Source organism: Melopsittacus undulatus, chromosome 7, assembly GCF_012275295.1.
Source record: "Melopsittacus undulatus isolate bMelUnd1 chromosome 7, bMelUnd1.mat.Z, whole genome shotgun sequence".
Taxonomy (NCBI): domain Eukaryota; kingdom Metazoa; phylum Chordata; class Aves; order Psittaciformes; family Psittaculidae; genus Melopsittacus; species Melopsittacus undulatus.
Genome location: NC_047533.1, coordinates 46,504,507 through 46,530,602, shown reverse-complemented (window position 1 = coordinate 46,530,602; position 26,096 = coordinate 46,504,507). Strand labels below are relative to the sequence as shown.

Below are 26,096 nucleotides of genomic sequence, written 5' to 3'. Positions count from 1 at the left end.
GTGCTGTTCCAGTGTGAGCACAGGATGAATCTTAAATCTGTTTTTCTTTCCCTAAGCTGTCCCTGACTCTTCCCTAAGGGAATGCTGAGAACCTTATAGCACCTTAGCTGTTAGAAGATTCTAGTGCTCTTATTGGAGAGAACAGAGGCTCTTTTTGAAGCTCCAGGCATGAAATTCAGACTGCTCCAATCTGGGGAAGTTCACTAAAATTAACCAGCCCTGCAGACCTCAGCTACAACCCCAGCTGGGCTCTTTCATCCAAACCTTTTCAAATAAGGAAAACGTTGGACATTTGGGCCCCTCATTTTCCCCTCTCACCCATGAGATGTGGCTCTGTGCTACAAGAGAGGTTTCTCTCCTGATGAAGGTGTTTCTCAAAGCTTATTTAACCAGTAGACAGGGCACGGGGATCCTGCATGCAAAAAAAGATGCAGCACATTGAATGCGAGTGGTTTGCTTGAAAGAAGAAGTGGAAGGTGTGTTAAGCAGATGTCTTCGTGGCAATGTGGCAAGTTAAGTGGAGAAGTTCCCATATTTTCCTGTGTTTCTGCTTACTGTGGTGCCTCTGGACTGTTTAATAGTTGATCGAGAAATGAAGGGAAAGCACAGGCAGGGAGCCGTGACTGCGAAAGAGCAGCCAGCAGCGATGTTTGCAAGCAGAAAGGTTTGTGAGCTGCAGCACTGCCAAAATTCCCGAAGGAGAAGAAATTACTGAGATGATTGGTTCCTGAGAAGGAAATTTTTTCTGTGGTAAGTACTGTGTGTATCACCAGCTTCTGTTTTTCTATATGGTGCTTGGGTTTCCCATGAAGCAAGCCTATTTGCCTTTTAATCCACTATTTTCTCAGGAAATGTATGAGACCAGAAATGCTTTGTTGAGGTAAAAGAGAGAGAGCTTAAGTAAGGAATGGGGATAATGCCCTGACTAGAGCAGGGGGATACCTGGGGGGGGTTTCCCTGGTTTTTGAGAATTTAGGTGCTCAAAACCAGACACCACAGAGGAAGCACTAGGGTGAGAAAGACCACTCCAATTCCCACCCACTCTCAAGCACAGCTCAGTCACTACAGGGAGCAAAATCTCATCCCCTCCCTTTTCATGATTCCCAGCCCCACAGGCGAATGGGATTTTGGGATTTTCCCGAGATGCTGTTTGCATTTTTCCCACGGTGGGGGTCAAATCCCGCTTTCCATCCCAGCAAACTTCTCTCCCCAGCATCCCCTCGGGGTGAACTTCACCTGGCACGCTCGTCCAGGATGAGTGAATGCTCTAGTTCCCAGCATCTTCCATCTGGGCCCAGAACAAGTGTGGTGTGGAGTGTTGGGGAGGGGGCATGTGCGCCCGCTGGCTCTGCCCCTGCAAGGGGCGTGGGACCCCATGGGGTCCGTACGGGGCTGCTGGGGTATTTGGGTGCCCGCCCCCCCCGATGGGGTTGGTACCCTCTGGGGGTGCCCCCGGTGAGCGCTGCCCGCTGGTGCCCCTTCCTGCGGGGCGGGGTGGGGCGGGCGCGCTTTGTGCCTGGGGGAGACGCTTGTGTTCAGAGCGGTGCCGCCCGCCCGGGCTGGGCCCACTCCATGCCCCGAGGGGGCGGGACGGAGGCGGGACGGGGCGGAGCGGCCGCTGCCCCCGACCCACGCGGGGCCCCGCTTGCCACTCGCCCGGTGGCGGCGGCGGCCGTGGCCGGGCTCAGTGGGGAGCGGAGCGGAGCCGAGGCGAGCTCCGCCGCTGCCGCCGGAGGCTGGTGAGCGGGGAGCGAGGCAGCGCCGCGCTGGGGTGGGCACCGGGACACCGCCTCCCGGGACAAAGCCGGGCTGGGAGGGACTCCGCCGCCGCCGCTTGGGGCTGGGGCGGGGCCGCCGGGGGTCCGAGGCGGCGGGGCCGTACCGGTGCCCACCGAGTATGCGGGCGGAGGGCGGCGAGGGAGGGTGAAGCCGATCTGAGGGGCGCACCGGTCGCGACCGGCACCGCCGCCAGCCCCGGAAGCCCCGGTGGGCCCTGCCCGGTAAACTTTTCCCAGTCCCAGTGGACGCCCGGGGCCGTCCGGCAGCCAGAGCTGCTTGGGCTGCGGGTTTGGGTTTTTTCTCGCCGGAGCATCCTTGTGCCGCAGCCAGCATCTCTACCTTGGGTAGCAGGTAGCCTTTGTATGGGGCCCTCGCCGGTGTCCCGGAGGCACGGGGGTGCCTCAGACCCAGCTCCTGGCTTTCGGCGCTGGCCGGGGGGCCGAGCCGGTGTCCCCGCGCTGCGGCGTGCTGGCTGCCCCGCCGGTGTGAGGACACCGCGCCGCCTGCCCCGGCGTCTGGGCAGCGAGAGACAACGGCTGGCTTAGCTGCAGAAAGGGAAATCCCGGTCTTTAAAAGGCAGTTGGCAGCGCCGATTATTAAACCAGAAGTGAAGAGTTTTTTCTGGCTCGGGTCCCTGCTTTCCTCCCTTTGATTTTTCTTTTTTTTTTCTGGGCTGGCTCTTCTCAGGACACTTGTTCAGCTTTGGGGGTCGCCGGACACTGCCTGATAGACCTGAGAGGAAACAACGGACTATTTTTTTAAAGGTGCTTTCCCTGTAAATAATGTCCTTGAAGGTGCTGGGGTATGTCCAAGAGTGATTTGCTGTCCTTTGGTTCATTTGGTCTCTGAAGTCCATGGAAAAACCTGTCTGAAACAGCCTCTTCCCTAAAAAGAAAAAGGCATGAGCCAATCTGATTTGTGAATCCCATTGATATCCCTCTTTCTTCTGCTCTTTCATGAAATGGACTCTAATCTATCAGCCTACCAGACAGAACTACTCTGCAGGTACTAATGTGATAGCGGATCAAAGCCTCTCTTACCAAAGGTAGCATCTGAATTCAGATGATGCTTGTGGGGCAGTGGCTCTCCCACTAAGAGAGAATACTCTTACAAGTATTCTTTCTTTTTGTCATACGATAAGGTGGCTGTTGGAGAGGCTGGCCAGGGCATCTCTGAGCCCAGAGGCAAGAGGCTTTATTTAAGTGCAGGTTGGTTTAGAGGTGCAAAGGTGTCTGTGGCTACCGTGGTGTTGCAGTATACCTGCAGGGAGGAAGTGCTGAAGGAGCAGGCTGGTAAATTTTGCTCTTGTGCCGTCAGGATTGGGATGTAAAAGTGCCTGTTTGCTTGGAAGACCTCGGGGAAGGGGTCTCGGTTTGCATGGGGGTCAGCTGGCTGGGAGATGATGACCTGAAATTGGTTGGGTGCAGAAGAGCTCTGGAGCCAGGCAGGGAAATTGTGTGCCCTGACACCTATAGCAGCTGCTGCAGTTTCCCTCATCTAGTTGCATTTTCTTATCTTCCCTAATCCACGGAGCTTTGTGGGAGTCCTTGTCTGAAGTATCTCCAAAGTTGTTAGCTCCAGGTAGCTACTGGCAGAGTGCAGTCAGACCTGGCCGTGTGGGGAGGGGGGGCACAGGAATGCAGGAATGTCTTGTTCCTGGGGCATTTCCTCTTGGGGAAGGAAGATGGGACGGGATCCTCGCCTGTAAGTAATCCAAGAGAAAACGTTTCTCCTCTTGCAGACAATGAATCGTTTCAGCGAGCTGACACTGTTATTTGTGGCTCCTGGCAAACCAGATAAGAGCTTTCTGCCAGGCACTTGCTCAAATCAGTGCCAGCCCCAGCCTTGCTGATTGCTTTCTCCATTGCACTGGGTGGGAGAGAAGCCTTTGTGTCTCACAGCAGTAATCATAGTGGTGCTTCTGGGTGAAGGAAGGTTGTTACCTGTCCCCTTGGTTACACAGTCGCTGATTCTGGTCCTTGTATCTCCAGTCCTTTTTTTTATTTTCCAAAGGGAAGATGTCACTTTGGAGACAGGAATTTTTCCTGCCTGGCTTTGCTCTGTGGGGCTGTCAACAGCTATTTCCAAGACCTCTTTCCTTTACCCTTGATCTAAACCTTGCACGAGGCTGGTTATGCATGCTCATTAAACAGGGAATTAAATCACATAGGAATGCTGCTTGCTTGATGTCTTCTCTATTACAGAGCTACGCTTAGAAGTTGAGGCTTTTCAAGTGATTGTGTGGGCTTTAGCTCAGTTGTGAAAAAAGCCTTGTAAACAATAAGCCCTTGTGAAAGGCAGAGTAAGTGTAATTATCACCTGTCTTACTAAAAACCATCCCATTTTGGGGCATAACCAAACTAATCGGACAGTGTTGTACTTTTCCAGATAACTAGGTGATCCTTAAGAGCGGCTCTGGGGAGCAAATGCAAAATGAGTGGCGGACGACAGTGCAGAAGACGCAGAGGGCTCTCGGTCTGACCCACGAGGATTTGAAGATGTCTGCGTGCAGTGACTTTGTAGAACACGTTTGGAAGCCTGGCTCCTGCAAAAACTGCTTCAACCCAAAGAGTTCCCATTGGCTGCAAACACCCCCAGACGTGGGAGCTTGTGCCGTGCTCCCGAATGGAGTTAGGACCAAGCCTGAGAGCTTGGAAGACGAAGGTGTAAACACTTCTCCCTTCTCAAAGCCAACAATTGCCGTGAAGCCAACTATGATAAACTCAGATGTTTCTGACTCGTGGGCGGACGTGAATATGAATGCAGATCTGTCACAGGTAATGATTAATCCAGTCAAACATGACTTCCTTGTACTTACCTCCCCTCAGGAGTGCTAGGAATATCTGTTTAAACCATTTCCTTCCCTTTGTTTTTAATTCTGATCTTGACTCAGGTCTTTAAGACATATGTTGGCTTGTCAAAGTACCTTTGGCTGAAGCTGAATGAGCTGTTGCTCACCAAGCATGTGCAAAGGAGCTTAAATATGTGTTGTTTGTTTAGGTACTTCCGGATTGTAAATGAGGATGTAGGTTATTTTCCTGGGGAGATGTACTGGAAAGAAGCCCTGTCTGATTGCAGACAGTGCTAACTGGATCTATGGTCCTCATGGGTGAGGAAGAAAAGCCCCCTGCCTTCCTAGCCCAGCTCTTTGGGGTCCCAAGCTCTGCCAGAGCAGTAGTGCCCTCTGGGTGTAGCACTGCTGCCAACCCCAGTGCTTTGTGTTGCAATCCAGGTGGGTGATTCATATCCCTGACCAGTTGATAACAGTACTGCCCGGTGAAACATGGGCTGCGCGTCACCTTGCCCGTCGTGTAGGTGTGCTCTGTCTCACACCCTTGCCCCAGAGGAGTGTCAGAGCTCACAGCTCTCTTCTTAGCCTCCCACTGGTCAACTTTGCTTTCCTTCTGGGGGTGCAGGGCACCTGAGCACAGGCTGCCATCACTGGTGGGGTTCAATCTGTGTGCGCAGAGTTGTCCCCAGGCTGAATGTTGTGCTATGGGAGAGGGTATGGGGGGGTTGTTTTGCAGGCACAAATCAGGCACTCTGCCTTGCCCAATTCCTCCCTTGGCAAGCAGGATAGATGTCCCTCAAACTTTTATTTGGTGGCCTTTCAGTACCTTCATTTCAATAGTTAATACATATAATAATTAATTTCAGTACCTAAAGGGAGGCTACAAGAAATCTGGAGAAGGACTTTGTACAAGGGAATGTAGTGATAGTTCAAGGGGTAATGGCTTCAAGCTCAAAGAGGGTAGATTTAGATTAGATATACTGAAGAGGTTCTTTACTTATGAGGGTATTGAGGCACTGGCACAGGTTGCCCAGAGAAGTTGTGGATGCCCCATCCCTGTCAGTTTTCAAGGCAAGGTTGGATAGGGCTTGGAGCAGCTTCGCCTAGTGAAAAGTGTCCCTGCCTATATCAAGGGGGCTGGAACTTGACAATCTTTAAGGTCCCTTCCAACCCAACTCATTCTATAATTCTATGAAATGAAGAGATTTTGGATGTATTTCCCCACCTGCTTCCCAGTCCTTTGTGCTGAGCGTAGCCAAGTTGCTATCCCAGGATAACCTGTGATAGTCTGTGTCTGTGCTCTGGAGTAGAACTCCAGAGCAGCAGTGTGAAATGAAATGAAAATAAGCAGAGAGAAGTGCAAATATTCCTTCCCTCTGATTATTTTTTTCCCCTAATTGCACGGTGATTCACAGGCAGGATGACAGGTTGGACATGTTTCTGGCACAGAACCCATAGAAAGAGAAAGGAGAGTGCCTTATTTCAGTTGCCATTGATGGTAATGCAATGATTGCAAATGGTCCAGGAAATAGGACAAGTGTAGGTTAAGTAGAAAAGGCTGCCAGTAGTTATTGGTGAGCACAGAGCAAAACAGATGATGAACACCAGAGGACTTTTTTACAGAGCTGAGCTGGTTTTTATTGTTATAATTTTATTATTATTTATTATTATTATATTAATTTCTCTTCCATTCTGCCTATGCACATCCTGACAGTGCACTTGTCTTTTTGGCCTGCACAGGTTAGCTGGGGCATGGTTTCTGGCAAACAGCTCCTTCTGAGATCAGGAGATGCGCAGCGGATCTGTCTTGACACTTTTGGCAACGGAGGTGTGAGAAAGCCCTTCCTTCACAACCCGCCCAGCGACTGCTTGTCTTGCTGTCCTCCTAGCTACTCCATGGTGGGCTTGCGCAGCTTGGAGAGTCACGTGGAGAGAAATGTCTCCATCCACAGCCTGGTGCTTGTGGGTGAGGTGGGCAAGCAGGAGGACAGAGCCAAAGACAAGTTTGTCCTGCCGCATCATGCCCCCTGCCCTAGTCTGTCTGCATTGAGGGACAGAAGCACCACAAACCCCAACAGAAACCCTTCTTCCCAAGCCAGAGAAGGAGCAGCGCTCCCCTTGGAGGGTGACTGTGGTCACCTCTCCTCCAGCTTTGAAAGCGAGGGGGGCGAGTACTGCTCAATCACGGAGTGCCACGGAGAGCACCCTGTCTCGTGGGAGCCGTGCTGCATGGAGGGGAAGGGCACCCGGTGTGAGGAGGGCTCTGCTCCATGCGGATGGAGGCAGCGGGATGCTCCTGAGATTCCCAGGCCAAGTGGCAGGGCAGTCAAGTTCAGTGATGAGGAGTGCAGAGCTGTGAATGTGGCCTTCTGCATCACGAAAAACCAGGGTGATCATCTCCCCTATGCCTTGTGTTCAGAGAGGAAAAAGCTGGCTTTCCATGGTGAGCCTGCTGCCCTCCCTGAGAGCACAGGGAGCAGCAGCGCAGCTGCCTTTGCTTTGTCCCCAGAGGACGAGGACTCGCCTCTCCCTGGAGAGGCCTCCGTCACTGAAGGCCCCCGGCCTGAGGGTTCAAGCCCCCCTCAGCAGGCTCTGGTGGAGCCGCAGCGTCCTTGCCTCGCTGCACCAGCCCGCAGTGATCCCATCTACGCCGAGAGCACCAAGAGGAAGAAGGTGCAGCTGAAGGCTAGTGGAGGACAGGCAAAAGCAGAGAAGCTGGCTCGCAGCACTGGCAAGGAGCAAGCCGATGGGATGTGGAGGGATGGCAGCTGGGCTTCAGGTGGTGAGAAGGAATACCAGGACTCCACTGGCCAGGTGGCAGCCAAGATAACTGTAATGACAGCGCACACTGAAGATGATCACAAGACAATATTCCTCAGCAGCCCTGACTCAGCAGTGGGAGTTCAGTGGCCATGTATCAGCCCCACTTCCCACCCTGATTACGGGACTTCATCACCTGCCATTGAGCATGGAGAGATTTTTCAAGCGTCTGGAAGCGAAAACAGCACCAGATTTCATCTGGCAGCTCCTGCCAAGGCCTCAGTTACTGAGAGCCCCGCCATTCCCCCAAAGATGTCCCGAAATGGCCAGCTGGGCAGTGAGGGCAACCGTGTGCCCCCAGTAAGCTCCCATGTGGCAAGGCTTGGTGACGACAACAGCCACGATGGAGCTGGTGTTCAGCTGCTGCCAAGGAGCTATACGGATACAGGCACCTTTGGGGCGTCCCCTTCTCTGTGCACTCATGTCAATGGAGTCTCAGTGGAGGAGTCCAGCAGAGCCCTGGCAGGCTTATCCTATGACAGAAGGCAGAAATACTTCACCCCAACATGGACCAAGCAGTGCCGGATAGAGGAGGAGGAGGAGGAGGAGCAGGAGGAGGAAGAGCAGGAGCTCTCAAGGCACCCATGGACAGTGGGAGCTGAGAATGGAAGAGCTCGGGCTGACCTTGTGGATGATGGCCCGATGTTGGAGAACCAGGCTAGGATCAGCAAATCATCATCTTTCTCCTTTGATTTCCCTAAGGACAAGAGTAATGGAGTGGAGTTTGCACCACCGCCGCCACCGCCGAAAAAGCAGTCCAGGTACAGCCCTGTGAGTGTGTGTGCTGGTCTATTAAACACTTGCAATGGTGATGTTTGCTGCAAGGATTCATTTTCCTGAAGATGCTTCCCATTCTTTTTTGTCTTCTGTTCAAAGGTGGGCTTTCAGGAGGGTGGGACGTGACTGCATGGCTGAAAAGCTATTTACCTTCTTAGTCCAAACTGCTGCCAGATCTTTGCAAGTCCCAGTTTGAATGCTGTGTGTATTTGCAAAAGCCCTTCAAGGGCTGCAAGGTGCAGCCTTGGGTTCCACTATTCAAATGCGAACAAGGTCTGCGCTCAGAATGGCTGATGTTTCCCAGGTCAGCTTCATTCTGTCTCAGCACAATTCCTTCTCGTTGAATAGGATAGAAAATCTGGGGTTGTGAGCAGCTACTGTAGGTAGAACACTCTGGAATCCACATTTGCAGTTTGGCTCTGATGTCTTTTGGCTTTCAAGGTTAATTCTTGAAGATGCAGTTTCCCAGGGAGGGCTCCTTGCCTGCAAGCAGGTAACTGGAGCTTGCCCAACATGCGCTCACGGTGTGCGGGAGCTGCTTGGCTTCAGGCAGCCTTCCCCTCCCAGCTCTCCTGAAGTCAGGTTTGCACACAGGGCCACCGCAGGCCCTAGAAAACAAACGTGAATGAGGGAGAGCTGTCCATCTGGGAAGGAAGTAGCTCTGTGAAGCAACTGAAAACCCAGGCTTCCGATACTTTGTGTGCATTCAGTGTCTGCAGCTGTGTTTGTCACCAAAAAAAAGGGAAAAAAAGGGGAAGAAAATCGGCAAAGAAAAATTTATTTCCTCTCCATGCAACTAATGGGCTAGGTTGTCTGTGCATACTGGGGAGGGATACATCTCACATTCTGTAGTGCCCTGTATTTGCTTTATTGTGTGTTTTCAGTTTCGTTACCTGACTGTGCATTGCACAGCAGATTTGACTTCAGCTCCTTGATGTAAAAGTTCACAGAAGAAGGGATGGGTGCTCAGAGAGAGCACCCATGTCAATGAGTCACAAGTGCACCTAGCACTTGCTCTTGGAGTCCATGGTCAGGCTTATGCACAGGCCTCCATGACCTCCAGGCTGAGACTGTGGTTGAGTTGGCCCACCCTATGTTCATTCTCATACTGAATTGTCAGTGTTTTAGAGATTAGCTAGCCCATGGAACTAGTGTTTTCAGTTGACCAAGTGGTGAACAAATTAGGTTCCTCAAGGAAAGGGGAAAGATGAATGAGAGGTTTTAGTTCTCTGTAGTGCTGGACTTCCTGCTGTGATGCTGCATGTCTGCTAGAGTCAGAGCAAAGCAAAAGTCCACAAGTAACTGAGCACACAGATGAGCTTTATTGCCTTTAAAAGCAAAGAGAGCAGTAAGATGTGCTTAGTTTCGATCCTGTGAACTTTCCTCCTTGGCTGCTGCCACTTGTTGTCTCTTATCAGCTTGTGGCTTGGGGTTGTATTTGTCACACAAGGTGTTGCAGAGATGAGATGATGCTAGAGAGGAGTTATCATTTAGGAAATGCCTAGTTGCCTGGCAAAAGTCCTCTAGAACTTAATTCCTTCCTCTGCAGAGCAGAGGTCACTGGGTAGGCCAGAAGGGTGGTGGCACTCAAACTCAGCAATATATCTCCCAGCAGCATCTTCCACTTGCAGTGCTGGGACCTCCTCCCACTCATGGAGAAAAGAAAGCCCTCTCTGTACTGGGGAAAAAGATGCTTCCCTGGCAGAGCTTGGAGTCTCCTTTCTCCTTTCATGAGGGCTGGGAATGGAGGCAAGGGGCTCCTTGATGTGTCAGGGTGTTACCTTGGCTGGGTGACTTGGACCAACTCTGCTCCAAAGCAGGAGCATGCCCTGCTGTTGCCTTCCATAAGGAGTTATGACACTCTGTCCTGAGGGGTGTGGAACATTTTCTTCTCTTTGGAGGGGCTGTTTCACGCTCCTGGTGTGATCTGTCTTTGCCAACTGTAATGCTGCTTCTGAGTCATGCTACAAGCATCTGTGTGCTAGAAAGCCTGTGTGAAAATGGGCAGGGAAGCTAAGGTCAGGGAACAAGTGGCATTGATAGTCATGATCAGGATCCCTGGCATAAACCCTGCCAGGTGGTTCAGGTAGGTGATGGCATTGCTACTCCCTGGGGCTGTAGGCCATGTGTTGTGCTGCATGTATTTGCCTCCTGAACACCTTGATAGCTGCAGCTGAGCCGTGGGGCACCTTACTTAAAGAGCACAGCCCTCCCTCTGGCTACCAAACCCCTGCACCGCCAGCCTGAGCAGCAGTTTCATCAGATGGCAGGTTTCACAAGCTGTGAAAAGCCAGCTGGTTGCTTTGTTTGTTTGCTTTGAGGGTGCTCTTGTTTTCATCTCGAGCGTGGCTTCTTTGAGCATGTCGATGCAGGAACCAGGGTGTTGTTACCTGCGTGTGATGGTGGGAGGGATGGCTACATGCACAACTGCTTAAAATCACCATAGCAGGATTGTGTTACCCTGGGCAGTCATTGCTTGTAGCTTTGGGTCATGACATGGCTCTGATGTGGTGCTGGGAGAACATCTCCTCTGGTCCTCCTGGGCTGCAGCCAAATGCCTTAAGAAGGGAGGAGGTCTTATACACAAAGATAACTCTGAGACATATCCATACTCTCCTGTGCCAGGGCAGTCTGTGGGTATGTCCTTGCCTGTAATGGAAGAACTACCAATACTTCTGTTATGCTTATGTAGTCCTTGACACAAAGAGAGCACCTTGGCACAGCTGGAAAGGCTCCTTTTAGGTGTGGATGGAGATGAAGCCAGTGTAGACCTGGTTGTGACACAGTCTTGGGGCTTGGGACTTAGCAAATCAGGATTCATGTCAGCAGCAGGAAAGTCATGTAACCATCCTTTCCCTTCTAGATCTCAAAATGCAGCAAAGTAGTTGATTGCATGCTGGAAAATGAAGCCTGCCTGATTGACCTTCCTAATTAAACTTAATTGCTCATTTTAAAGAAAAAGGCGCATGTGTGTTCAAGCTAATTTCAAAGCAGAGAAGGAGAAAGCAAGTCTGTATATTTTGTTTTGTTCAACTGGGCTCTAACAGTTAAAAGGAAAAAAGTTTTAAAAGGGTAAATTCCTGCCAGGCACTGAGGGAACTCTGGTTTTGCAGTAAGTTTCTCTTAGTGTGGCGGAAGGAAAGATTTTAGGGATTTTGAGAATTGGTGCAAAAAATGAAAGCAACAAATTCATGCCTATTTCATCCTATGTAAAGCTACCCTGGACCTCTTGCAACTGTTTCTTCATACAGTCCTTTTTTTCCTGCTTGTTTGAAAGATTATAGATATTTAAGGTTCGCGTGGTCTGAAATGGAACAGAAAGTGAGCTTCATTACAAGAGATTGGACGGGGAAGATGGTGGCTGGTCTTCTTCCAAAAGCTGGGAAGATAGTTGGCTAAGGAAAGGGCTCACCAGGGGAACTGGGATCCCCAGGACTTGTATGTGCAATGATGATTTAAAGATTCTTCGCTGTGAAATGCGTGGCCTTCAGTTTCTTGGCACGAGCAATAAATCTTTGCTGAAATTTATGTCTCTCTTATGCAGAGGGTCAGGCTAAATGATCCTCACGGTTCCTTCTAGCCTGCAAAGCCTTGATGGTAATATATTGCATGTGCCTCAAAGCAAGGAAACGGCGATGCTGTTTTGCATCTCACACTGTTGGCTCTTGAGCTGTTTTTATCATAATTAATGCCAGCTTCCAGAGGCAGTGCCATAGATAGCTTCTGAAATATGCTGAACGTGCTTGCTTGGGGTAACAAAGGTGTACAGCACAGCACATCCCCACACCTGCCGTCGCTGAAAACACAAATGAGCATGAGCTGTGCCAAGACTGCAGGTTACTGTGCTGCTGCTGCCACCGCCGCTTTTTGCCAGAGGGATCACAGCAAGAGCATCACAAAAAAACCAACCAAGTTTGGAATTGGATCACCAGGAAAAGAGGCAGGTTTGTTCCTTGCTGGGGAGGTGGTGCTGGCTGGCGGGACTGTGCTGTGTTCTTTGCCAGGAATCGGTTTGTGACAGAGCACCTGAGATGGAATGTTCCCTGTTTCTTACCCTTCCCGAGGCAGCTGTTTCTCTTTTGGAGCTCAGTGTCAGGGTTTAACCTCTAACTAAAGCAGACTGGTTACATGGAGCTGCTGTGGCAAATACAGATGCAGTCGGAAGTCATCCGTGTCCCAAGTTCTGACCCTCCTGTCCATGACAGTAAATGACAGCAGGGACTTGACTTGTCTAGGACAAGACAGATTTATTACTTTGAAAATAATAAATAATAATAAGAAATTGAGTAGAGTCTATTTAAATACATAAATAAGTAAATAAAGAAAATAAAGGAGGATATGGCTCAAGCAGGAGAGAGAATCACACTCCAGGACAGGGAGGGAATATACCTTTTGGATTCCTCCTGTGTTGCTTTTTTTGTCCAAAACTAATCAGGAATTTCTCATGCTGCTTTTGCAGTGAATATCTTTTTAAAGGTGGTGATTTATCAGCCCATCTTTTGAGAGAGTTTGTTTCTTTTAAATGAATGTCATTTGCTTTGCTGTGTGGCTCCTATTCTTACCACTTAAAAAAGCAGAGCTGGAAATGAGCTGGTTTGTCCTCTTCACCACATTGGAGCATGCAGTGATGTTAATTTTTGACCCATCTACTGTCTTAATTCTGCACCTTATCTGAATTTTCCGTTGCACCTCCAGACCCCAAACCCTTGTTTCAACTTAACCTGCACTACATAAAACCTATTTGGTATAGGAAGGAGCCTCACAGTCCTCTGGACAGAGCTAGGACAGTTTCAAATCCTGCCTTTCCCTCACCTCGATTTTGGTTTCTAAACACTTGCCAACTGGTAGCATAAGGATAAGTACAAATCCAAGCCTCAAGTGTTGTAAGCTGCTGTATGCAGGTTTGTAACTGCCTTGTGCATCTGGGAGAAGATGCTGGAAAAAACAGCAGCGGAGGGAGGAGGAATTTGTAATTATTCACATTTCATGATAGACAAGCATATGGTACAACGGTGCTTCCTCTTGTGTAATAATTATGTCCAGCCATATGTTGTATTTGATGCTGTCATGCAGTCTGGCTTTTCTTTCTGCCTGCATTTATTTTGGGACAGGGTGTCCTGTTCACATTGTCACCAGACCTCTCCTGGACTGTGGTTTGGTTTGTGGTGATGTGTAGGTGGTTTTCTGCTCTCCTCTGCTTCCTTCCCCTGTTGCGTGACTTAAAAGCTCAGCATCTCTGTTATCTGTTCAGGTCCTGCCATATGTGCTGAGGAGGAGTGACCCCTCCTGCCAGCACAGCAGGCACAGAAACCCCTGTGATGGGGCTGCAGAGCTGGTGCTCCTTGTGATCAGGTTTGTGAGTAAGGGAGAGATGCTTTCCAACATCTTCCACTGCTGTCAACAGGCTGTGTGTGTGTGATGGCTGCTGAAATGGAGCAAGGGGGAGTATTCTCCACTGTCAAGACCTCCCTGTCCTTTGCACTTTTGGAAGGTAACCAGATCTCCATGTCAAATCTCAGGCAGGAAATTCAAGCTGAAAGCATGCCTAGAGTCTGAGGGATCCGTGGGGTGGTACCCCAAGGCACATATGTCTGCTGCAGTTACAAGAGCCAGGCTTTGGTGCCCATATCCATTCTCTCTCTCTGAGAAGTGTAAGGTGTGCAGTCAGCAGCACTGGAGTCCCGCAGCAGCATTAGGTAGAATCCCTCTCTGTTAGGAAATGTGAGATTAAACACATGGCTACTGCTCAAACACAAACTGTGGGAAAGGCAAAGCACTCCCTGGCGAGAGATGCAATGTGGGGCACGGCAAATGATCCGGGTCCCTTTGCAATGTTACAAACCTCCACACTGGTGGGGTTTTGTTTGGTTGGGGTATTTTTTTGTTTTCTGTTTGTTGTTTTTTTTATTTTTCCCAAGACCACTATTTTCCACCTTCCTTAATTTTAGGCAGGACTGTGGGAATCGTGTGCTAAGCCAGCTGGATGAAATTGTTTAGGGTGAGAAAACTGGGGAATAGTGAACGGGAAGGGTTGCCTGAATTTGCCAGCGTGTTGCATAGAGGATGTTGAGTAATTGAAGTGTATTTAAAGCCACCAGAGTAATTTGGAGAGCTGGAAATCCTGTCTTTTATGGTAACTAGGTTGGGAGAGCTGACTCTTGTGACGTGTTTTCTGTGCGCTGGCACATGAAGGAGGCTCTGGTGCTACTTTTGAAGGTGCCATTTACATTGAAGGCACTGAGATTGTATTTTTTTAAATGGAGGTAGATTAAGAACTGCCACATCTCTCTGAAGGGGAGTGGAGCCCATGGACGTTAGCAAGCTACAGTGGGGGAAATCCCAGTTATTCTTTCAGGTTTAAGATGGGTTGATGCTCTTTATTTCCAGTCTTCTCTGGTGAAAAGAGCAAGAGAGGAGCATAGTCACCTCTGCCCTTGCAGTCACGCGTGGTGGAAGGAACACTAGTGAAGCAGAGGAGGTTTGGGCTAGCTGTGAATCAGGATCCCGCAGGCTGCCGCAGTGATGAGCTGTTCCGCTTTGGGGTGGAATTTTACTGAACTGGGAGAGTTTGAGCCCATTGAGTGTTTTCAGTAAATCTCTGGTATAGTGGCCAGTATTTCAATCTGTGGAGGCTGCAGTCCGGGCTTCAGGCAGCCCATAGGAAAAGAGGGAGATGTAAAGCAGCACTATTTCCAGGCGGCATTAGCTGGCCCGGCTGTAATATCTGAAACAAGAGCAGGATGTCGTTTAAGCGGCAAACAATTTCTATTTCAGTGCCTATTCAGGAACTGCATTTTACATAAGTCACGGCGGCGCGGAGAGGAAACGGGGCTCTCTGTGCATCCGACTTCACCGCGGAGCTGAGCTCAGCAGAGGCAGCAGCCAGCACGGTTCTGGCAGGCGCCGCGTTGCGCCCAGGTTGCTCGGAGGAATAGGTGTGGCTGTGTGCGGTGGACCTTGGACCCCGCCGAGCAAAGTCCCATCTCTCTCTGAGTGCAGGAATGGTAAGGCAGCTCTGTGCATTTGTGTTTAAGTGATGGGAAGGAAACAAATGCACCAACTGTTTTGGGGGGGGGGGCGGTGGGGAAGGGAGGAATGTGTTAGAAAACCTCTCATCTGTGCAAATGGAGACCAGCTCTGGTGCAAAATCTTCTTCCTTTCTTATGGGTTCAATCGCTTTCTTGGTTCTTGCCAGGTCAGAGAGTGCACCCACACAGGTGTTCACCCATGCGCTTTTTACCCCCAAATTACTAAAAGTTGAATGTCTGAGAAAGTTATAGGATAAGTATGTATCTTTATGTACATATGTGGATATTTATATGCATATATAAAATTGAAGACCAGTTGGTTGCTTTCAACAGCATCAACCATAGCAGAGCTAAACCCCTCAGTGTGTGTGTCTCACTGTCACTCTGTCTCTATTTTCCAACTGTCACTTGTGTGGCGCATTGCAAAGTCCTGCAAATCACCCCCAGGAGGCTTGAGAGGTAAACTCATCACTGGTGCAAGACCAGTGTCTCTGCTGCTCTCCACCTGAGCTGGGTTTACAGCTTCGCTTTCATCACTGCCTGAATATTTTTAGACTGAGGCTGCTCGGGCAAATGAGGAAGTCTGGCAGAAGTTTCTTCCGGGCTTCTCGTGCACTCTGCTCCCCATGTGGTGGTGTGGGCAGGAGAGTAAGTGCTTTGTCTGGATGGGGAACAAAACTGTTCTCGGTCTTCAAATAGAGGTCGCTTGTGGCATCTGCCGTGTTTGGGGGTTGTGGAAGAGGAGGGATCCCGTGCGCGTGAACAGGGTGCCACAAGAAAACGGTCTTGCGCGTCTTTTGTTTGTCCTTCTCAGCAGCCATTCAGCCTCCTGATTAGGAAACGCTGGATACCTTCCTGCAGGACAACTGAGGGAAGTCCTTTTTCTTTCCTTACGAGTCTGCCACTAACCTTTTTACATTCTTAATCAACAACGTGTTGAATTCTGTCAGCAGATTGGCAATGCTACTGAAAAAACCGTGGACTGATAGCCTTCATTTGCTGGATGATAGAGTCTGAACTGTACCAGGCTGGGAGGAGTCTTGGTGCTCTGATGTGCTGCCTGGTTTCAACAGTTTCTGTTGTTTTCCAAGGGAGAAAAACCAAAGAAAATGCAGGGGAAATTCTTTATCTTAGTAAAAAGTTCTGCTTGCCTACAATGGATCACTTGAACTGTGACCTGGCAGGTTATGAGCCCAGTTTATCTTTCGTTTATTTATTATTTAAGTAGAAGCTGCATGGGAAACAGTAGCTCTTGCATTAAAAGCTGCATGGTAGGTCCTGAGTCTGGCAGACACTTGTTTTCCGCAAAGGCACTTCTTCTTTTCAGGGTATTGGTTGTAACTGTGATGCACTGAGGGGACAACAGCTGCTGGGGATGGACCTTTCTTCCACTAATGTCTCCATGAAGGAACTGGGTTCTGACACGCAGCCTCAATCTGTAAAGGAATGAAGAAGGGAGATGTGATGTCACTCCCTTCCTTTAAGAACTTTACTGAAGGCAGACACTGGTGGGTCCCCACTCCCTGTGATGGTAGCCAAGATGGGATGTGGTCCAGGACCCCACATGTGCTGGATAAAGTAGTCAAACACTGGGGCTGGATGCTGTTGGTTCAGTGCACTCTGCTCAAGCACAGCTGGTTTGTCATGGGGGGCTGGCATGGGGGCTGCAAGCCTATAACCTGCTCAGTGTCAGGGAGATGTGATCCCTGGGTGCCAAAGAAGAAAAGTGCACAGGAATGAGCTGCTGTGATGTGGTACAAGGCTGCCCAGTGTCTGCATGCATGTGCAGAGACCAAGGCTGTTCTCAGCTGGAGTCTTCATGCACAAGTGCGTGCAGGGTATTTTTTGCCATCTGTCTCCTGACTCTTCTTTTTCACTCTCTCTAGGCATGCTCTGAAAATGAACTCAAATAACGCTGAGTTGGAGAGGGCCAGCAACAGCTCTGCCGAGAGCCTCAGCCCACCATTCAGGAGCGTCCACGTCAGCTTCACAGCTGGCTCCAGTGACAGCCTCGACTCAGACACACAGACTGGCAGCGACGGCAGTAAGTGACCATTGGGAGAGGTGGCACTGGACCTGAGGAAGGAGGTATCTCCATCCTGAGGCCCACTGCTGGGGCAGCATCCTCAAAGCAGAGATCACAAGGGTTCAATCACCTAGTTCACTCAGCAACCCTTCACCTTTCCACTTCTACCTTTCTGCCTCTTAATGCACTTAAGATGAATGTGACAGAGTCAAGCCAACATCGTGGGATTTTCCCTCTTTCATTTGGCAAGTGCCAAAATTGTTCATCCTGTAGCTCTCCTCTTCTTTGGATAAAACCTCTGTTTGAAAGCAGTTGTCTTTATCCTGCTCGTGCTTCATACATTGCACAAGGTCACAGGTAGCCCTACCATAGAACATCCTTCATAGATTTGAGGAGTACCAGGAGGAGTCTTGTGTGAGAGGTGATCTCTCCCTCTCATTGTGTTGCCAGTTATTTCTTGAAGGGGAAAAATCTGCCTGCACTCGTTTAACTGAGATTAAAAAATACTATGAAGTCACTTTTTTCATCAGTGCGTAACTTAGACATGCACTAACGTGTTCAGCAGCTCAGAAAATATTTCCTTTGCAAAAGCAACCTTCGTGTAGTGGAAGTTCTGCCTTTCCAAGAGCAACAATGTGCAGCAATAAAATTAAGAGCCAGGGCTCTGGAAACTCCATTTTTCCACCGCTAACTTGGAGCCTGAGAATAAAACTGTGCCAGGAAATTGTATGGGGGAAGAAGAACTCACATGTGTTGGATCTTTACTTGCTGGGCACAGAAGCAATTTGCTGTCCAAAGTGATATTGGACAAGATGATTTCACTGCCTCCACTAACAGGAGCAACTGTTTCAACTCACCTTGGGAAAGCTGAGTTTTTAAGTGAATAACCCAAATGCAGTTTTTCTTGCTGATGCAAGCAAGAAGCTGTGCAGTCAGTCACTGAGTCAGGTGAGCTCCAATTAATTGCCTGTGCTGTCAGATGTATGGGGGGGGCTAGTTTTTAAGCCCTTGACAGGCAGAAGGACTCTATGCTGAAGGTGCAAAGCAATGGCAGGAAAGTTGTGAAAGGTTTCTGTTAGTTACCCTGTGCTTGGGGCAGAGCCCAGCACCGCATGAATAAAGGTGAGAGCAGTTTAGCGTTTGCTGGCCAGGTATGTGGACCAGTTGCCAAAGTTTCCAGTGCTGACGTTTGTTCTGTAAGACTCTGTCAAGTAAATCTTGCCTCTTGAAACAGGGATTCAGCTGCATGTCCTGGCAGAGATGCCTTTGTTGAGTTGCTCTTGAGCTGCGCCCTGAGGAATTTCTGTTGGCTGTATCCTCTGTCAAAGCCCCTGGGACTGGAAGTGGCAAGAGATGCCATGCTGAGTGATCCCTGCCTGTGGATTTGACAGGGTTTTAATGGAAGGGATCTTTCTCATGGACCTGGCAGCGTATGATGCAGATGTCTGGCTTTCACTAAAGCTTGGGGCACGCATCTCTGTTGAGCTGTGAGCTCCACAGTTAACTGTGCAGCCGCAGAGCAGCTGAAACTGGAGAGAGACTGGGTGTACAATGCAGGCAGACACCTGGAGCAGGGGCTCAACAGGGGGCAAATAGCTTGGCACCCAGGAACAAGAGCAAGAGAGACGTGTGCTGATTCACAGCATTTCCCACAGAGCTGTTCTTGAACATGTTGTCAGAAATGGGGGTGCCAAAATTGCCTTGCTTGGGAAACTCATCATCTGCAGAAGGCGAAATTGGTGCTGCTCATTCCTGGGGTGTGTCTCAACACTGCTGCTTAGGATGGGGTGTACTGCAGCAGGAGCATACAGCCAGTCTTAGCAGTGGAGGGGACAAATGAAAACAGATGTCCTGCTACCAGACTCTGGTGAGGAAGGACCAGGACAGGTCATCTGTGGTCTCAGGTGGTGAGCAGGTAGCGGGGTCTGCTGCTCTGGCACAGCTGGTATGGCTTTGAGCCTGTATGTGACATGCCAGGACAGGCTGTGAGCTCAGGGATCTGAGTCCCTGCACTTGAAGGAGGTTGTGCATGAGAGCTGGTGAGTCACTAGGGTTGTGATGGAGACAAGTGCCTGCTTCAGGCTGACATGAAACTGCCCCAGGGCATTCCTGTGGAGCAAGCAGAAAGCTACTGTGAGTGAGGAAGTGCCTGCTGGCATCTGAACCCTCACCAGCAGGATGGCTTGCTACCGCTCTGCAGCTTTGGAAGCTGGGTGCAAAGAAAGCAATAGGTCCCACTATCTGCTGAGCTTCCTTGGAGCAAAATTCCACCATACATCTTCAAAGGTCTCCACTTGCATGAAGTATGTTAGCAGAGCTCAAGTTTATCAAGAGTCCTGCCTGTCATTCAAATGGCATAGAAAATTCCGTGCAATAATTATGTCTCTTTTTTACTTCCCCCTGCAGACCCCTTCACTCATTATTCATTCTGTCTCTTTGAGCTGAAATTATTGCTATTTATTTCAATGTTAAATCATCCATTTTTCCTTTTCTTTCCCTTTCTTCCATGACATGCAACTGTATTACCTGTCTCCAGTCTGCCCACGGTAGGAAAACAGCTGGGATAGCTAGCCGAAATGAGACAGCTATCCCAGCCCAATCCATGTGCAGATGGCATGTGAAGCTGCTAGGGGTTTAGTGGTGTGTAGTGGGGCCAGGCTGCCCTCTGAGCAAAGAGGTCTGGCAATAAGCGTGGGCACAGGCAGTGACGAGGAGGCCAGATTTTTGCAGGAGGATGGACATTGCCAAAATCCTAAGTCTTGCCCTGTGGCTCTTGCCCAGTGTGAGGCAGAGAGACAGGTTCAATATACTCCTTGGGCTGCTCTGGTAAAGCTGGAGGGCTGGAGCTGTGTAGCCTGAGTCACTGTCCTTATCACACTATGGCACTGAAGCACTGGGTGGCAGCTCCCAGGTGAAACATTCAGGCTGTTTAGAGATTGTCCTCGTATCCAGAGTGCTTCATTCTCATCTCCCCATGGATGACATCACAGCTTAAATATTTACCATCTACTAGCATTTTACTACTGTGTGTGCAGCCCATAGGGGAGTGGTTTTGGGGGGGGGGGGGGGAAGGGGTGGACACTTGCATCCTGTTTTGCAAACCTGCTGTATTAAAGCAGATTAAATCCCTAACCCCTTCTGTGAAGCTTTGCAGTCATGAATAGATGAGGCTTGGGTGCTGGGGTTAGGTGTAACCTGACTTGCTGCTTTATTCCCAGCCAGGAGCCTGGAAGAAGTAGCCTGTGCAGGTGGCTGGGAGATGGAGGGGGAATTGTGCTTCCAGCCCACAAGGGACACTCATGGCATCTTCTTGTGTGTTGCTGTCTCCTAGGGCACTCCTCTGAGCTGAACCACTCACCTCCTCCAGCTGAGAACCAAGTGTTTCCCCCTGTCCCTTTCCTTCCTGTCTCCGCTGAGGATGGTCCCTCCTCTGCCCCCAGCTGCCCACCCCCTCTGCCCCAGAAGAAGACCGTGAGCAGAACAGTGTCCTCTCCAGATGGCTTTTTCGGAGGACAGGCATCTTCAGGCAGAGCAGCTGATGCTCCCAGCCCCAGGCTGAATGTCAGCCACTCCGAGACCAATGTCTGCCTCCGCGAGGAGCCTCCCTTCATCCACCCAGCCAGCCTGGGGGTCCGCCCGGGCGCCTTCTCCTCTGCTGAGTCCCTGGAGAAAAGCTCCAAAGGAAACAGCTACAGGGGCTCAGCCTCTGGTAAGAGCACCGGGGCTTGTGTCCCCAGCAGAAACCTCCAGTCCCTTTCCTCCTCGCAGCTCAGTGTGTCCAGTCAGGTGTCATCGGGCTCCAGCCTCCAGCTCCACAACCTGCTGAGCAATATTGACAGCAAGGAGGGGGTGTACGCCAAGCTGGGGGCCCTCTATGCTGAGTCTGTGCGCCGCCTGGTCGCCAAGTGTGAGGACTGCTTCATGCGGGAGCAGAAGAATGAGCTGCACTTCAGTGAGAACAACTGGTCCCTCTTCAAGCTGGCGTGCAACAAGCCCTGTTGTGACTCAGGGGATGCGATATATTACTGTGCCACCTGTTCCAAGGACCCTTCTACCACCTATGCTGTGAAGGTAAGCCCCAACCCAGGAGGTACCAGGTATATCTTCATCTTCCAGTTGTGGGGATGAGGCAAAGAGATGCAGGATCCAAGGCTGCTTGGGGGTCCTCTGAGCTGGGACTGAACCTTTGAGCTTCTTTTTCCCCCTTTCCAGTGTATGGATTCAAATGAAAGACTGGGAAACAGATTCAGTGGTACACCTTTGACACTCACCATCTGCACACAGTGGCCTGTTTTCTCTGCTTGTCTTTGTCACAGGTGAAGTTTGGCAAGCAAAACCCTTTCCAAAACTGCTGTTTTCCCCCCGCTGCTTGCAAAGGTTAATTTGGAGTAGTTTTAGTTGTAACAAATGCCATTCAGATGCATATTGCTGCAGAGTAGTAGGGTCTGAAACCCAACCAGTTTCTCTCTAAAAATAGCTTTGTGCAAATACTACCTTGTAAACTCGGAGGCATTCGCTTCTGATGACACAAGCTGATGAAAGGCTTTTCAAAAGACAGCATTTTTGTCTCTGCTTGCCTTTTAAAGTGGAAGGTTTGACCCAGAAACCATGTGAGTGCTTATATGATCTTGAAACTACAGGCATTAAGATACTGCAGATCTCAACTAAACAATGTGAGGCTGACCTAGACATGCTGTGTAAGGTCAGGTCTGAAGTATTTTTCTGTAACTCTGTGAAATCCACGTTTGAAATGGAAACTTGAGGTGCAATAGTTCAGCTCTTTAAAACCTGGATAAGTAAGCTTATCCAGCCTGTTCCATGGACATCCCATGGATTTTGGGTTCTTGACACATGTTATTGTTTGAATACAGAGTCTTTCATTTCTATTCTGACTTAACCCTAGGGACATCTCATTGCTGCTTACTCTTCAGGCTGTTTTCAGAACCTAAAGTAATTCCCCAAAAAGCACTGTCAGAGATGCATTAAGCAAAGGGAAAAAAGAAAGAATCTCTGCTGAATCGTTTCAACTATTATGAACCCCAAGGGGATGTTTTAAAAGCAGTTCATAGTCTAAAGTAAGTACAGTCAGCCCAACGAGGGGGGGGGGTGGGGGGTGGGGGATGTGCTGTAAATAACTAGAATGGAGTTAGATGGGATCTTGCACCAATACCCCTAGTCCGGCACTGAAAGCTGCAGCTTCTTTTGTGTGTTATACCTGAATCCATCGTAACTTTCCCCCTGGAACCTAAGAATTGTGTGGTCCTTTTCAAATTGGCATTCCCTGTGGCACACATCCCCCCCTTTGCTCTTGCCTGCTGTATTATGTGGGGTTCAGACGCTCAGCTCTATGGCTGTAGTGCATGAATTCTTGCCAAGGCAGAAACAGCACATATCAGCCTCTTAATGTGACTGCACTCGAGTCCCTGCATGTGATGTGGGCTTACTCTGCTCTCTTGATACACTGCAGAGTGCCTTAGCAAGGCCAGAACCACTCCAAGGGGGTCGTACTTTGCACCAGCATTAAGTGAAGTTGTGTCTGTGTTTACACATGTGCGTGAGTACACTCCCTGCAATGTTCCTGTGTGTCACCTTCCCTTTGGTAGCCGAAGGAGAGAAATTTGTGAGCCTTTACAGCTGCGTGATTCCTAGCTGCCCCTCCTGGCTCCTGGTGTAACTTTCTGACATGAAACTGATCACAGGCCTGTCTGTAGTCAAAGTTGGGCTTGAGACCTCAAAGTGGGCAGAAGATTTGACTCAAGCCAAGGAGCCTGCTGAGGAGCTGGAGCCAGGGTTTGGGCTATGCACAGGCAGACACAGCTGTGTACAAAACAGTTAGAAGGAGCCAGAGTTACATGAACTGGCTTTAGAGGAATTAAACCAAGATATACTCCATGCCTTGGCTTCTTTCTCCACTTGAAAGATGTGTGACTAAGTCAGCACCAGGCTCCTCCTTGGAGCTGGTTGCATGGGAGATGCCTCTGGTGCAGCCAACGTCATGAAGAATGGCTGGCTGGTGGAGATTGCCCTGTCTTTGGTTGCAGTTATTCTTCTAGAGACTTACAGGAGTTCCTCCCCTTTTTCTAAGGCTTATGCAACTTCCCGATGTGTGGAGGAACACACAGGCTTGTTCCACAGAGGGCTGGAAGGCCTCCTCCTTGGGGACCTTCTGCACCTTCCTCACTGTCCTAATCTGCAGTCTGCGTAGCTCTCCAGAGCTTGTCTTTCCACAAAACAGGCTTGCAGCCATGGCAAGGTATTTTTGTTTAGAAAAGCGAGGACAATAAGGATTTGAAATGCCCCATCTCCGCAGCATCGTCTCAGCTGAGTGAATTACCTGCGATTGCCTGGATTGAAACCCTTGCTAGAGGAATACAAAAGCAGTCCCCTTCTCCAGCTCCTCTCTATTCTTGCATTTATTTTAACTGGGAGGCAAAATTGATTTCTTGCCCAATTTTGCACACATGCTGTGACTGGCAGTGGCACGCTCCAGGGTTTGAAACCTTTTATGCTGAGTTTCAGCCTGTTGCTGATTCCTGTGGGTGAGATATAAATACATTGCTAAATAAAAGGGGGGGGGGAGAACCCTGTGTATAATAGAAATGCCAGAAGGCCCCATAAGCTAATGGATCCTCCTATAATAAACCTGGGTTTGAGTTTGTTTAGTCTTTAATGCAGTCATAAAGCTAAAATCCGGAACAAACGGAAGATAAAAGTCATGTGGGTTTAGGAGAGTCTAGATTATAAAATGCTTTTATTTTCCTTGAGTTTGCTGAACTCTCACTTATTTCCAAGCGTGTTTTTAGCTTCCACTTTCTCTCTGGTGTTTTTTGCCTGTGCTGATAACTACAGCTTGTTGCTGGTTTCCTTAGCCATTGATCAGGGATTTGGGAGTAATTGCTGATACAAGGAAGTGGAGTGGTTAAGAAAGATACGGAAGTGGCTCCAGGACCAGAGAAGGGTTAGGTGGGAAGAAAGTGCTGGAGTTCTCTGTCCACCCCTTGCTCCCTTCAAACAGGGCCACCCTTGCAGCCACATCACATTGCATGGGGCCTCATCCAGGCAGATGCTAACCATGATCTCCTGAGGCAGGAGGAGGAGAAGGCAGTACATCTTCTGCCACAGGCTTTGCTTTTCCCTCTGCAGAATGCCATTTGGGTTGCAGGAGGGAATCTGAATGATCTCATGATGCCAAAGCTATGTTGCTGCTGTCAGCAATGAAACCAAATCTCCAGGAGTTACTCATGGGAGGACTACCTTCCTCCTTTCCTGCAAATAAGATGCATTGCCTGGCAAAGGAAGCATGCCCAGAGATGCAATCCAGACATCTGGTTGATATGGCTGGGGTGTTGCAGGACAAGAAAGATCCTCAAGCCATGAAATACTTTTAAGGACTAAAGGGACCAATGCACACCCTGCTTCTAGTTAGTGATGTCTTCCTTAGGAAATCTCAGCTTAGGAACCCATCTCTCAGCTTCTGTTCTCTGCCCTGTCTCTGTCTCTGACTGATGAGGCTCTTCTTTTGGTCTCTCCTCACAGATTTGTAAAACCCAGGAGTCCAAGGTGGCTGCTTCGTACTGCAGCCCTGCAGTGCCAGTCCACTTCAACATTCAGCAGGACTGTGGGCATTTTGTGGCCTCTGTCCCCTCCAGCATGCTGCTGGCCTCAGATGCAGGGAAAGGCATGCCTGGGGATGGCCTCCATCCCTCCCGCACTGCCAGCGAGCATGACTGTGTGGTGGTCATTACCCGAGAGGTGCCGAGCCAGACCACTGCCGACTTCGTGAGGGACTCGGTGACGTTGCACCAAGCCAAGCCAGAGCTGTACGAACGTCGTGTTTGCTTCTTGCTCCTCCAGCTCTGTAACGGCCTGGAGCATCTCAAAGAGCATGGCATCATCCATCGTGACCTGTGCCTGGAGAACCTCCTGCTTGTCCCCTGCAAGCCCCCCATGAGCTGTGTGAAAGCCAAAGATGACAAACACTTACCCCGGCTCATCATCAGCAATTTTCTGAAAGCCAAACAGAAGCCAGGAACTGGAGACTCCAAACTGAAGAAGAGTCAGGCCCGGCTGGCCCCGGAGATCGTGTCTGCTTCTCAGTACAAGAAGTTCGATGAGTTTCAGACTGGTATTCTCATCTACGAGCTGCTGCACCAGCCCAACCCCTTTGAGGAGAAGGTGCACCTCAGGGAGCAGGAGTACAGCCCTGAGGACCTCCCTGCTCTGCCCAGCCTATCCATCTATTCCCGGGGGCTTCAGCAGCTGGCACACCTTTTACTGGAAGCGGATCCCATCAAGCGTGTGCGGATCACCGAGGCCAAGCGGATGCTGCAGTGTCTGCTTTGGGGGCCCCGGAAAGACCTCACTGAGCAGCCCCTGAGCCACGAGGAAGCCCTCCGCCATGTGCTTCAGAACTGGGTGGACATGAAGCGTGCCCTGCTCATGATGAAGTTTGCAGAGAGGGCTGTGGACACGGAGCGGAGCGTTGAACTGGAGGACTGGCTGTGCTGCCAGTACTTAGCATCCGCTGAGCCGGCCTCCCTCTCACACACATTAAAGCTGCTGCAGCTGCTCTGACCTTGCATGTGGCTCGGAGGCAGCAGCAGAGGGCTCCTGGTTGCCCTGTGGCTAGAGGTACACAGCTCCTTTGTATGTGAGAGGTTTGAACCTTGGCTGCAAATGCATGTCCAGCTCCTGGCCCGCACTCCAGTCGGAGTGCATGAGACCTGTTCAGGACCCTCAGCATCATTAATCTGTGAGCAGGAAAAACTGGGAACCTACCCCTATTTTGGGGGATTTTTAGTTTTTGGGGTTTTTTTGTATGTTAAGTCTGTGGACTAATAAACCGCTGCCTGCGTGTGTGCATGTTCCTAAAGAA

General features: G+C 49.9%; 1 protein-coding gene across 4 annotated transcripts; it reads left to right on the top strand.

Annotated features, from left to right (window-relative positions):
- The first annotated feature begins 266 nt into the window (after positions 1–266).
- Positions 267–26,096, top strand: PRAG1 (PEAK1 related, kinase-activating pseudokinase 1). 4 transcript variants are annotated; one of them, XM_034064577.1, is made up of 7 exons: positions 1,631–1,739; positions 2,467–2,543; positions 4,168–4,556; positions 6,311–8,151; positions 17,082–17,239; positions 20,553–21,292; positions 24,758–26,096. In XM_034064577.1, exons 3-7 carry the CDS (start codon positions 4,206–4,208, stop codon positions 25,793–25,795), a joined length of 4,128 nt encoding a protein of 1,375 aa, XP_033920468.1. In that variant the 5' UTR covers positions 1,631–1,739; positions 2,467–2,543; positions 4,168–4,205; the 3' UTR covers positions 25,796–26,096. The 4 variants fall into 4 exon arrangements, with proteins under 4 accessions (XP_030904582.2, XP_033920469.1, XP_033920468.1 ...); XM_034064579.1 differs by having other exon boundaries at positions 2,467–2,581; XM_031048722.2 differs by lacking the exons at positions 1,631–1,739; positions 2,467–2,543 and adding an exon at positions 267–750.